The following is a 12,793-nucleotide window of genomic DNA, read 5'->3' as shown; positions in this document are numbered from 1 at the left end:
GGCGGGGAGCACCCGTACCCCTCCGATTGCATGCCCGCTACAGAAGAGAGCCTCTCTTGTTGTTTAAAAGCCCCAAACGCACCCAAATCCAGGAGCACTTCCCTGCGGCCGTGTAACGGTACAAACCTGAGGGAAGCAGGTAAGGCCGGGTCCTCTCGCACAAGGGGTTTAAATATTTGAACCAAGCTTAGAGATACCTCTTTAGGGACAAACACCAAGCTGTTTTCTGAATACCTACTGGCCTGAATACTTACGCAAACAGAGCCAGCACAGTGCCGAGCATTACACGCTGCCCCGACAGCTGTTCCCGCGGGGCTCACCCCCAGCCCTGTCTCTGCCTTTGGGGCCAGCGAGGCTGGCTGCAGTTTGCAAGGAGCAATTTTTGCTCCTCTCCTCTTCAGAGGGCTCAGCTATGACCTCTTATTTCTGCTTCCTCCTTCCCTCTTGTGGACATGAAAGCTCAAAAGGGAAAAGGAAAACCCAAGTCCTCAAGCTGCAGCTTTCCGCTGCAAATCTTTCAAGCTGATTCTGCCTGCTCCAGGTTTCCACCGCGTCTCCCAGGGATCCATTCCCTGTCTAAAGCAAACTGTGTTTCAGGATGATGCTTGAACCAAGCAGAGACATGTCAATCGAAGCATGTTTTGCAAACGACAGCTCCTGTCTCAGGGCCGCAGTGGTTCAGACAGGCTCGGATTAGGCTGGCACTGCAGCACCCGCGTCCAGATGCCCCAGTGCAAACACGTGCACGCTGCGCACCCAGGGACCCGCTCCAACAGCGGAACAGCCGTCGGCTGTATCTATCGCAGGCACGTTTCTGCTACGCCGCCTTCCTCGTATGCTGGCACGAAGCTTCGCTGCTCCTCTGGAGTCTCTAAGCGGGAGGATAAAACTGTCAGCTGCTGGCTTGGTGCGTGGATTCCTGCTGCAGAGCTGGCTCCGCTCTTTCCCCAGGGCAGAGGGAGAGGAGGACAACACAAACCTGCGGCACGGCACCGAGCAGAGCCTTGGCTGGGAGCCTTGCAGCGAGGCGGTGGGTCTGAGCCGCCTTTGGTGTCGCCGGGAGAGCTGTGGAGAATAAATCCCCTGAGGGTTACCGGCTCCGAAGACTCACGCCATGCACAGACCATCCCTGTGCCACCAGCCCCTGCAGCCTGGGAGGGTTGGTAGCCTTACACCGTGCCTTTTCCTTTTGCTTTCGGCCACCCTCGGAGAGCAGACCCCCAGCCTGCCGCACCCCTGCCCAAATAACCCATCTACGGCTCAGGCCAGGACTTTATTTTACAGTTTCTGGACAGGGGATCCTGCTCCTGATCTTTGCACACAAGGCTGCGGCCTGCAAGCTGCACTGCTGTTTGGGAAGAAACTGGGTGTTTTCCCTCATCTTTTTTACGTCTCGCCCTGCAGCGTGCGGGTGAGCCTGGCCTCTCCGCCAGCTGGCCGCAGCTCAGGGGAGACCAAAGACACCACCAGTGCCAATAAACCCAAACGCCAGTGCCTTCCTGTGGGTGTTTGAGGGCGCAGGGAGCTGGGGCAGCTCCCGAAGGGTGAAATCTCCCTGGGGACGGGCTTTCCCCGTTTTAGCCTTACAACCCCGACGGGCTGTGGCCTGAGGATGCAGCACAGCTCTCGCCGAGGGCGCGTGGCCAGTCTGGGATCAGGAGGGGAAGGCAGAGCTGTGCTGCCGTGTCGCGGCACCTCCTTGTGCCCCGCGGGACGGCCGGCTTTCCTCTGCGCCGCTCCCGATTGCCCGCTTTTCCCTGCGAGATAACGCCAGGAACAGAGCATCCTCGCAGCAAAGCGGTGCATTCGCTTCCCCACGCACCTCGGCTGCGCGGCGGAGGGGAGCGGGTTTGGTGGGGCTCTGCCGGGGGTGAAAAGGGCCCCGTGTCCCGCGGCGGCAATGTCAGGGGGCTGTGACGGTCCCCCGACCTCCCAGCACTGCCGGCAGGCTGAGATCTGGGTGTCCATTAAGACAACTGAGAAGCTGTGGAGTGGGTTAGTTACAGGAGTAATTGATATATGAAATATTTCTCTCTCCACGGGAACAAAGTGAGGCAGCCTGGGGGCCAGATGAGGTGTTTGTCCTTGGGGAGCTGATTGCACCGGCCAGTCCTGAGACTTCCATCTGCGAGGGCTCTGAAGGAACAGAACAGGCAATTTTGGAGGCAGGAAAAGAAAACAGATGTGAAAAAGATTTGTTCTCGCTGCAGTGAATTAATTACCCTGGTCCCCCACCGCTGGGGAGAAGCACAGATTCCCCTGCAAGCCTGCGCTCGCCTCTGGGGGCTCTGGGGCAGGGATTTAGCCGTGTGCTGGACAATCTGGGCGCGTTCGCACCCCGAGAGGACCCCCCCATTCCTAAAAAACCACCCCGCAGCCCCTGGGGTTGGACGAGCCCTCTCCCAGTGACCGCCGCAGGGGCGAGCAGTAAGGAAACCCCCCCGGGCGCCCCATTTCGGGGGTCCGGCTCTCTTTGGGGCGTCCAGCCCGGCCACCCCCGCCCCTTCCCGGGGGTCGCGGCACCCAAGGACATTTTGCCCCGCCGGATTTACACCCCCCCCTCCCCCCGGAGCAAAGCGGCCCCGGCCCGGGGGGAGCCCTGCGGCCACCGACCCTCGGAGCCCCCCCGGAGCCCCCCCAGCTCCGCCGGCGGGAGGGAGGGCGCCGCGCCGAGCCGAGCCGAGCCGAGCCGAGCCGCGGGCTCCCCGCCGACCCGCAGGAGGTGAAGGGCGCCCGGCTCCCGGTGCCTCCCCCCCCCGCCGCTCCCGGTGCCTCCCGCCCCCCCCGCCGCTCCCGGTGCACCCCCCGCAGCCCCGGCCGGCTCTCCGTGCGCCCCGGCGGGTCCCCCTGCACACTCTCCTTGCACCCCTTTTCCCGTGCATCCCCGCTGCGCTCTCCGTGCACCCCCTTTTCCTTTGCATCCCTGCTGCGCTCCCTGCTGCCTCTCCGTGCACCCCCGGTGCGCTCTGCGTGCACCCCCTCTCCCCTGCCTCCCTGGGGCGCTCCCCGTGCACCCCTTTTCCCGTGCGATCCCCGGCGTACCCCCCACCGCGCTCTCCGTGCACCCCCTTTCCCGCGCCTCCCCAGCGCGTTCCCCACGCAGGCTCTCCCGGTCCATCCCCGCTGCGCACTCCCTGCACGCCCGGCCATGAACGGCTCGGCGGCGGGCTCCGAGGCGGGCTGGCAGCCCGAGTCGGTGATCATCCCGCTGGTGTACCTCCTCATCTTCCTCGTCGGCATGGTGGGCAACTGCCTGGTCCTGGCCGTGCTGCTGCGCAACGGGCAGGTGAAGAACACCACCAACCTCTTCATCCTCAACCTGGGGGTGGCCGACCTCTGCTTCGTCCTTTTCTGCGTCCCCTTCCAAGCCACCATCTACACCCTGGAGGGCTGGGTGTTCGGGCCCTTCATGTGCAAAGCCGTCCACTTCTTCATCTACCTCACCATGTACGCCAGCAGCTTCACCCTGGCCACCGTCTCCCTCGACAGGTAGGAAAGGGATGGGGGGCTCGCTATACCCTGAGGCTCCCCCTTCTCTGGATCCCCCCAGGGCAGGAGAGGGGACAGAGTCCCCTGGAGCCAAGCCCCGACTGCTGGGACGGGCCCTGGGGAACCCAGGAGCATTTCCCAGTTCATGTGTGCAAGGAAATGCAACTGCCAAGGACGGGGGCCAGCAGAGAGGGTGGGATCGGGACCCCTGTCCCCAGCTGGAAGAGGCTTTCAGACCCCAAAGCTGTAGGACTGGGATTTATCTGCAGGCTCTGGCAGCTGAAGGGGGCACAGAAAACCAGAGAGAAACAGAGCTCAGTCCCTGTGCAGCCCCGGCTCTTCCCGGGATGCGGGGAGGGAGCCCCTGCCCTCCCAACAGCCCACGGCAAAGCAGGCAAACCTCGAGGAGAAGACCCGGGATGTTTGAGCTGGGACGCTGCTTTTCTCACCCTCCCCTTTTACTAACAAAAAGCCCATTTTTGCCCCAGAGATGTCCCTTGCCCCAGCGATGTCCCTTGTCCTGGTGACCGTCCCAGCCTGCCCCAGGGTGAGTTTTAGCCAGGAAGCTCTGCAAAGGCAGCCTGGTGCTCCTGCCTGCGCTTTACCCGGTGCGAGCTCAGCCCCCGGCTCTGCAAGGGCTGGTGAGTTACGAACGACAGCAAGCAAAAGGCAGGGAGCTCCTGGTGCTGCTCTGCTCCGTGCTGGAAACCTGTGAGACGGCGGGATGTGGAAAGTCCCCTGGGAAGCGCCGGGGCAGGGCTGGATGCCTCCTGCCATCCCGGCACGGCACCGCGCTGGCTGCCGGGACAGCCCCCCAAACCCCCAGGAGCTAAACCAGCCCCCGGGTCTGCCTCTCCTCCTGCAGCCCACAGAGCTGGGAGGAACAGGGGTGTCGAGCAAGCGGGGGCTTGCATGAGCCCCTAGGTCTGGGTGTAATGAAGGACCCAGCTAATTGCAGAACTGAAAATGGGTGACATGCTTTCGCATGTGCCAGCATGAGGAACACGGCGTCTGGGGATGCTGGGGACTTGCTCCTGCCTTCATATCCTCACTGCTGCTATCGCTTGTGCCAGACAGACTGACGATCAAGTGGGGATCTGCTGGATTAGGGAGAGGGACAGAAGGGGACCATCCCCGTCTTGCCCACAAGCACGGCTGGAGCAGAGAGGGTGACGGGATGGGCTGGGGGGAGAGGATCCTCCTCACCCCACTGGGACCCTTAGGAGCACCAGGGAATCAGCCGTGGGATGAATTGCCCTGGAAAGCTCAAATCCATCACCGCTTTCACCCTTTCTCCAGTCTGCTCCTGGAGCAGCTCTCCGTGCCCTCCCCAGGCCCGCAATCGCGTCTCTCCCCCTTTCCCGCGCAGGTATTTGGCCATACGATACCCCCTGCACTCGAGGGAGCTGAGGACGCCCAGGAACGCCCTCACAGCCATCTGCTTCATCTGGGGGCTTTCCTTCATCTTCTCGGGCCCTTACCTCAGCTACTACCAGGAGTTCCAGTTGGCCAACCTGACCGTCTGCCACCCCATCTGGGAGATCTCCCAGCGCAAGGTCATGGACATCTGCACCTTCGTCTTCAGCTACATCATCCCGGTGCTGATCCTGAGCCTCACTTACATGCGGACTATTCACTACCTGTGGAGGTCTGTGGACCCTCTCCAAGACATGTCAGAGTCCAAGACAGCCAAGCGGAAAGTCACCAGGATGATCATCATTGTAGCCATCCTGTTCTGCCTCTGCTGGCTGCCCCATCACCTGCTCATCCTCTGCGTCTGGTTCGGGTACTTCCCCCTCAATCACTCCACGTACGTGCTCCGCATCCTCTCGCATCTCATCTCCTACGCCAACTCCTGCGTGAACCCCATCGTCTATGCCCTGGTCTCCAAACACTTCCGCAAGGGCTTCAAGAAGATCTTCATCTGCCTCTTGCACAAGAAGGCAGCCAACAAGGTGCACGTGGCCCAAGTGACGAACACCGTCAGCACGCTGGAGGCAGAGCTCAGCGAGGGAACCCACGTCAGCGAAGCCCTGCCCGGCCGCTCCTCCCTGCACGGCAAGGGCCCAGCCCAGCCCTGGGGGGAGGCAGAGCTGGTGGGACACCAGCAGAAAGCGGGTGGCTCCTCCATCACCTTCAACGTCACCTAGCAGAGCTCCTTCCCACCCCACGGCTTTGCAGCCTCCCGCAGCATCGCAGGCCTGGGGATGGGCTACATTTTGGGTTAAAATGCATCAAACGTACCCTTTTTCATTCCATTGCACCCAGATATCAGAACTGTTAAAGCGATGCTGCTAACTACGGACTCAGCCAAGCGACCGACCGAGGAGCCAAGGGCAGGATTTGCTTCCACCAAGCACTGGCTGAGAGCAGAGATCAAACCCGCAAATCAACCCTCGTGTGTAGTCAGCTGCTCTTCTGTCACGGAGAGACTTACACCCCGTTACACCTACGCATAGAACCTATGAAAGCTCTGGTCCCTCCAACCAACACCGTGTCTGGCTGGAGTTAGCGGGGTGCGCTTTCAGGGACGCTGGGGAAGCCTTGGTTCGTTTGTGCCCCAGTTCAGGAGCCGCGTCCCAGGGCAGTGCTGGCCACAAACCCGGTGCAGGTAGGGGAATCCAGTAGAGAAGCATAGGAATCAAGAGACAAACCTTCCTGGCGCAGCCGGCGCTGGCTGGGCTTTAACATCTCCGTGGGGCTTGTGGCTCGGGGGAGGTTTCCCCGAGATGGGGCGCGGCTGGGAGCAGCATCCGTAGCCGAGACGAGCGCCGTAGCCCAAGTACGGGACTGTCGAGGGCACGGGGCACCGGCCCGCGCTGCTGACCATGGCTCAGCCCTGCCGACCACGGCTCGTCCCTGCCGTTTCAGTGCGTGCGAAGCTCTGCAGGACGTCCGGAGGTCAGCAAGGACCGGCGGGGAGGGAGGCTGCTTGCCGGGGGGGCACAGCCACGGCCCCAGGGGAAGCGGAGCGGGACATCAGTGGGTCAGCGCCAGGGGAGGACTTTAATGCTTTCAGACAGCTGGGGCAGGGCTCAGCATCTCAGCCCAGGTGAGGCGCTTGCAGAGGAGAGCAAAGCAGAGCACTGGCACTGCTTTCCTGCGGCCGCGGTGCAGGGCTGGACCGCCGGGGCTGCCTGAGGGCTGGGGGACCCCCGCCAGAAGGGGAAGCCGCAATAAAGCCCTCCATCCTGCAGCCCGTGTCCTGCTCCCGTGAGACACCCTGAGGTCCTCAGCAGAGGGGAGGTGGGTGCTGGAGGGGCGGTGGGACTCGCTGGCCCCAAGGGAGCTGTGGGCAGCGGAGGGGTGGAGGACGTGGGCTACGGCCAAGCACGTCCGTCGAGGGGGGCCAGCGCGGCACCAGAAGAGCCCCGCGCTCCCCCGAACGCAGCCGCACCCACGCACAGGAGGCTGACATGGCTCACGCGTCCCCGCTCTCACCACCGCGAAGGCTCCACGAGTGGCTGAGCCCTGCGACCGCCAGCAGCTGAGGGCTTTATTTAAAGGCCCATCGTTTTCTGTACCAGAAGAGCATCCCTGGAACAGGATCAATTAACTCTTTTGAAAACCTTGCGGCAGAGCACAGCCGGAGGGAGGTGGTGAAAGCGCACGGGAGCTGGGACGAGCTGTGCTGAGCATCCCTGCAATTCCCAGCTCTGTACCCCAACAGCACCCAGCACCCGTGAAGGTCAGATCCCTATAAATTGCCGTTACAGTGGGTGTAAGCCTGTCTGCACAGATCTCCCTCCTCGTGAATCCCCGTGGCAGAGCTCCCCAGGACCGGGACGCGGTGCCGGAGGCTGTTTCTGTCCGGGAGCCTGGCTATCCCTGGGGCTCTGCGCCGGGGTCCGGGTCCCGACGCAGCCCTCCTCTGTGCCGCGCTGCCCTCCGCCCACCCCCAGCGCTTGGCCTTTCTTCCTGGGAAGCTTTTGGCTGGGAAACATTTGTTTTCCCCTGCCGAGTGTTATTATAACCAGATCTTCCTGTCCCCACGCAGAGGGCCATAAATTGGCCACTGCCTCATATCAATAACCATTATATTTAGTCTAGGCCTGCTCACGGCATAAGTCACAGAGACCGAGCGTATAAACAGCTCCATTGCTTATATCTGCATTTATCTCCCCTGCTCAGCCCTTCCCAGCCAGGGAAACAGTGAATCAGCCACGCAAGCACAGCCCGACGCCTTATCTTCCCCCTGCCCTCATCCACCGCTGCTCGGTGAGCCGCAGGATCTGGCCGCGATAGATCCCCCCACCGCGGGGTTCAACCCCTCTCCCGGACGCAGCGACCACCCCGCCTTGGGGACGGAGGCGATGTCCCACCACCTCTGTGCTGCCCCAGGACAGGGTCCCCGTGCTGGCACGGCTGGGGGTGCGCTGTCCCCTGTCCCTCCGTGCCGCCGCAGAGGAGGCACCGACCCCGCTCCCCTCCTCCTCACCCCCCGGACCCGCTTTCCCATCGCAGCCCGCTGCACCCGCGTATCCCAGCCCGCGGTGCCGCAGGGCGTCACGGTGGGGAAAGGGAGCCCCGCGGAGCCGGCGCTCGCTTTCAAGCCCAGGTTGTTCCCCTTCCCGCAGGGCTGAGTTCCCAGAAAGGACAGGAGTCGCTCCTGAGTTCATCTTTTTATAGCATTCACAAGAAAATAAAAATAACCGGCTCACGGATGTACAAGCCAGCCAGCAAACCTCAATCCCTGCATCATGCCCCCACGAGGGGCTCAAAATCCACCTGGAGAGAGTGAGCCTCTGCTCTGAGCCCTGCGGGGGAAGGAACCAGGCTGGTACCCAGGGGTCTCGTCTCACCGTGGGGTGAGAGCTGGGGTGTCGGGGGGAAGGACCCGAGAGGAGGAGCAGCCCCCCAGGGCTGCAGCGGGGCTGCTGCTGCTCTTGCTACCAATGCTCACCGTGACCCAGCACGCAGCGCCCGGCCCCGGGGGACCCACGGGGAGCAGGTCCAGGCAGGGGGGGGCCGGCTGTGCCCCAAACTCCTTGCCGAGCCCCAGGCAGGCTCCTGGTGCCAGCCCTGAGCCGGCCGTGGGAAAAGCCGGGGCCACAGCATGGCCACCGACCTCTCAAACGCCCAGCGCCAAGCTGTCCCCAGGCGGGGGGACGACTCGGAGCAGCAGAGCTGGGTCTCTGGGGACCCATTTCTCGCAGCCGGGCTGGATCCTTCGGCAGCAGCGTGGCCACCATGAAGCCGCCGAAGAGGAGGGAGGCGACTGACGGGTGACTGTGACCCCGGGTGGGCAGGCACTGAACCCCGCAGTCCCACCCTGCCGAAAGCAGGCTCACAACAACCAGCAGGAGAAAAGTGCTAAATTACCGCGGGTTTTGCAGACTCGGTTTGTTTCCTGGGTATGTTGGCATTGCACGGGAAAGGAGGCTCAAAATAGCATTAGCAGCTTCGAAGCGTGACTACCAGCTGGAGGAGGAAAGGGGACGGGTCACCTCTTCAAACCAGCTCATCAAAGCCACACACACTGCAACAACATCGCTGCTCGCCGCTCCGCCTGGGCTCGGCTTTGCCGCGGGCGGCTGCGGGGTTTGCAGCTTTGGGTCTTTCTGAGGAGCCCAGCATTGCCCTAACACCGGCACTGCAGGCAGAGCCCTGGTACGCAGCCGCTCTCGTGTCCAGCCCTAGCAGAAACGGGTTTAAGAACAGATGATGATAATAATTAAAAAATCAGTGGGAAAAGGGGTGGGTTTTGCAAATCCTGGGGCGGGGGGCAGGCTGGGGGGCACTGGGCCAGCTTTAAAAACCAGCTGCCGGCCGCTGCGGGTACAATGTGGCTGGAGCAGCCCACGGCCCGGCTGTCACCCACCTCCGACAGCGGCAGCCTGGACGCGGGGAGAAGGTGCAAAGGACAAATAACCCTGCAAGAAGGAACCAGCACCTATGCAAAGCCTGCCCACGGGGCTCCTGCCCTCAGTTACACGGGAGCCATCTCCTGCACCGCCCCGGGGACGCCCAGCCCCGGCAGCCTCCACACCAGCCACACGTCCACCGCCGTAGCCCACGATCTGCCAGCATCTTCCCAAGCAAGGGAAAGGTGAGAGGGCAAAATGAGAGGGAAGCAAAGCAATAACGACATAAAGCCTTCGCCAAGCTTGGCAGAGCCGGTTCCCGAAGGAGAGACTTGGGAACTGTCTTCAGCTGGAGAGATGCGAGAGCAGCACCCCGATACCGCAGTCGCAGACACAGAATCCATGCAAGTGCATGTGTATGGACAGGCCAAAGAGCCCAGCAAAGACAGGACAAGCGATTTTTTTTAAGCATCACAAGGACAGCGATTTGCAGAGAATTCCAGCACATCCACTAAGTGCATTTAACACAACCCCCTCAAAAAATCCCCCCCAGTGACCCAGTGCTGCCCAGCTCCCTTGTGCCGGCGGGCGCTAACGCAGGCGGAGCGGCCCCGAGCAGGTCTGTACGGCAGAGCCGTACGCTGCTCCCTTCTACCTGCAGGCAGACGTTTCCCCAGGTGCTGGGGCTCAGCGGGGTCCAGGCACCGAATGGGGACGGCTCGAGGGGACAGGAGAAAACCCATGTGCAGAGGAAGGAGTTTGGAAGCCCAGCTCCGGGCGGCACAAAGCTGCCCCCGGCCTTTCCAGCAGCCTCCCAAGCCCGCGGCTGAGCCCTTCTCTGCCGTACAACTGCCCTAGGCCACCCCCGGGACTGCCCTGAAGACACATCCCCGCACGCCCCAACTCAGCTCCCGGCCCAAGGCATCGCTGCGTCCCTTCTCCCCGGGCCGTGGGCACGGCCGGCACCGGCTCGCTGCTGGTCACTCGGGCAGCGAGAGCCCAGGGGGTGGCGGCAGGCTGGGCGCAGGCGCTGCACAGCCTCTGGCTGGGGGCTGTGCCTCACGCTCCTGCCTCCGGCAGCCCCGCCGCCGCTCCGGCACGCGCCACGGCTCCCACCGCACCCTCACGCAGGGCGATACCAGACAGCAAGGTCCAGGCTTTTGCGGGTCTCTGCGGTGCAACACATCCAAGCTGCCCCCCTCGTCTTACGGATCCTCGCCCATCGATTGATATTTGCTTGTTTGCAGGCAGCGAGGCTGAAGCCTGTGCCAGCCGCCGGATCGTTACGCCATTTACAGGATGCTACAGAAGTAGAGAAAAGGAAAAAGCACCTCTCCAGCTTATCTGCAGTTGCCCCTGCTCATCTGAGGATGAAACCAGCCCGTGCCTTGATGAGCCCTTCAAGGGCAAGCAGAGGGTTTTGCTGCCAACACAAAACCATGCTGGGAAGCGCCTTTCCCCAGCAAGGGAGTGCATCGGGCCCAGCCAGGAGCATCGCGGCTGCCACTGCTCAGCACCCGCCCGGCTGAGCGGGGACAGGCTCCCGGTCCGTCCCCTTGGGAGGTTTTATCTTAAACGAACACCACAGCAAGTCCCCATGTTCCAGTTAAAGTTTAATAGAAGCAGATTCAACTGGCAGTGGAAAATAAATAGGCTAAACTCAGCTCCCATCAAGGCCAACGGTGGGCAGGGACACAGAGGCGCTTGGCCGAAACCTCAGGTTAGCGCCAGCTTTCCAGCACGCGGATTTATCACTGGGGTTGAAGACGTTGTTTTGGGCTGTGGTTTGGTTTTGTTTTCAAACACTTACTCTGCCCGATTCGCTCCCCAGGACGACGAGGGGGGGGGCTGAGGCTTTTGAGCCTCCCGCCCTGGTCGCTGCCGCGCGCAGCTCCCGGCTGCGAGCCCCCCAGCAGCAGCCCCGGGGGGCTGCAGGGACCCCAGAGCTGGTCCCTGGCCCAGCGGGGTTTGGCAAACCCCTTCTGCTGCCCCAGAACAACGGCGGGTGCCAGGGAAGCCACGAGAGCAGGCAGCACACCCAGACCCTGGCACATCCCCGCCGCCTGGCCCACTGCAGCAAAAAAAACACAGAAATGGGGCTCCAGCCCCCAAACCCTGGGAATCGGAGGCACATCCATCCCCCAGCCCGTCCCTGCCTGCGGCGGGGGATTCACCGGCAGCCAGGGCAGAACGGGAGGCGAGGGGAGGGCGTTGAACCCCGCAGGAGCCTTGGAGGAAGCAAAGGGGAGGCAGAGGGGGCTCAGCCCGGTGACGTGGGGCAGCCCCACGTCAGGTCCGTGGCCTGAGCATCGCTCGCGGCTCCGCACTCAACTCTTAGCCAGGGGTGCAAACTGCTCAGCTGGGAGAGTGCCGGGGACGATGCTGGCTGCCGTGATTGCTCTTAATTAACACGTTGCAAAGACATTCCTTACCATAAAAAGCCAAGGAGCGTGCGGAGCCGTTCCCCAGCACTGGGCAGCGTCGGACGGAGGCGACTGGGACGCCTGAGGTCAGCCCGGCGGGGGCTCGCGGCTCCCCCCGCTCCCACCCCAGGGAAGGGGGGGCTGCGGCCGAAGCGCGCCGCTGCTCCCAACGCAGGTCTGGCTGCCGCAGCGGCTGCTTCTCAAGGCCGGGAGCCCATCCACCTCCCGGCGTCCATTCCCTGTGCGGGGCAGAGGCAGGCGGTGTGGGAAGGGTTAGAACCGGGCGAGCGGGAGGCTGGGTTTAGGAAACAGGGACCGGGTGGCTCCGCTTTCCCTTTAGCTCAGGGGAAATGAGGGTCTTGGACCCCCAGGTAAGAGGCACACAGCCAGGAGCAGCAGCAGCCACCTCTTCCCCCCAGCTCCTCTTCGCTGCATGGCTGCCACCGAACCCAGTCCTCGGCCCCCCGCAGCCTCGCACCCCGCTTTCTTCCTCCAGCTGCGGCCAGGGCATCCTTGGGGATGGAGAGAGGTAACGGAGAGGCCAGGAGGGAGCGGGACGTTTTGCCTCGCATTCTCCAGCTGCACCTCCCCACCTCTGCGCTGGGCTGGACCAGGTCCTCCCCAGCCCCAGGCTGGCAGCGAAGCCCAGAAATGCCTCTGTCGGCGTAGGCCACGCAGAGGCGTTCCCAAAGTCCCATCCCAGACCCGAAGGGGTCTCGTACGCCTTCTCTGGGCTCTGCTTAGGACAAGAGCATCAGCACAGGGGGACACCAGCTCCCACACTAACGCTCAGATGCTCCAGAAAGGCTGCAGGCAAATGTCCCCCCTCCCCTCCCCGCCTTTGCCTGCAGCCGTTCCAGGTGAATCTCCTCACCCTGGGATCGGCTGCAATAAAACGCGTTTTACAGCCCCAGCCTGAGCGCAACGACTTCCACACGCTCAGATCAGAGCGCTGCCGTGGCAGAAACAGATCCAGAGAGATGGAATCCAGCTCCTTCTGGTGAACGTCACCGTGCGCTATCCAGCGGGCTCGATGCCACACGCCACGCAAGCCAGCAGCGCTTTGCTTATGCTTAA

The 12,793-nt window shown here is 62.8% G+C and overlaps 1 protein-coding gene and 1 long non-coding RNA gene across 3 annotated transcripts; one reads left to right on the top strand and one right to left on the bottom strand.

Annotated features, from left to right (window-relative positions):
- Positions 1 to 533: 533 nt before the first annotated feature.
- Positions 534 to 3,298, bottom strand: LOC148056388 (uncharacterized). Of its 2 annotated transcripts, none has more exons than XR_015703162.1 (3): positions 3,218 to 3,298; positions 980 to 2,136; positions 534 to 869 (listed from the first exon to the last, which is right to left on the bottom strand). It is a non-coding gene; the product is annotated as an uncharacterized LOC148056388 (long non-coding RNA). The 2 variants fall into 2 exon arrangements; XR_015703163.1 differs by having other exon boundaries at positions 534 to 1,065; positions 1,823 to 2,136.
- Positions 2,921 to 6,502, top strand: GALR2 (galanin receptor 2). The gene is made up of 2 exons (XM_009476603.2): positions 2,921 to 3,489; positions 4,859 to 6,502. Exons 1-2 carry the CDS (start codon positions 3,149 to 3,151, stop codon positions 5,637 to 5,639), a joined length of 1,122 nt encoding a protein of 373 aa, XP_009474878.1. The 5' UTR covers positions 2,921 to 3,148; the 3' UTR covers positions 5,640 to 6,502.
- Positions 6,503 to 12,793: the final 6,291 nt, after the last annotated feature.

This window comes from Nipponia nippon, unplaced genomic scaffold (genome assembly GCF_047370975.1).
Source record: "Nipponia nippon isolate SJK-2023a ecotype South Korea unplaced genomic scaffold, ASM4737097v1 scaffold_14, whole genome shotgun sequence".
NCBI lineage: Eukaryota > Metazoa > Chordata > Aves > Pelecaniformes > Threskiornithidae > Nipponia > Nipponia nippon.
The sequence above is the reverse complement of the archived record's forward strand: the minus strand, read 5'-3'. Positions and strand labels throughout refer to the sequence as shown.

Excerpts from the sequence above, each read along its gene's own strand:
- GALR2 (XM_009476603.2), top strand. The coding sequence starts at position 3,149 with ATGAACGGCTCGGCGGCGGGCTCCGAGGCGGGCTGGCAGCCCGAGTCG. Across the intron at positions 3,490-4,858 it reads GCCACCGTCTCCCTCGACAG|GTATTTGGCCATACGATACC; the intron begins GTAGGAAAGGGA and ends TTTCCCGCGCAG.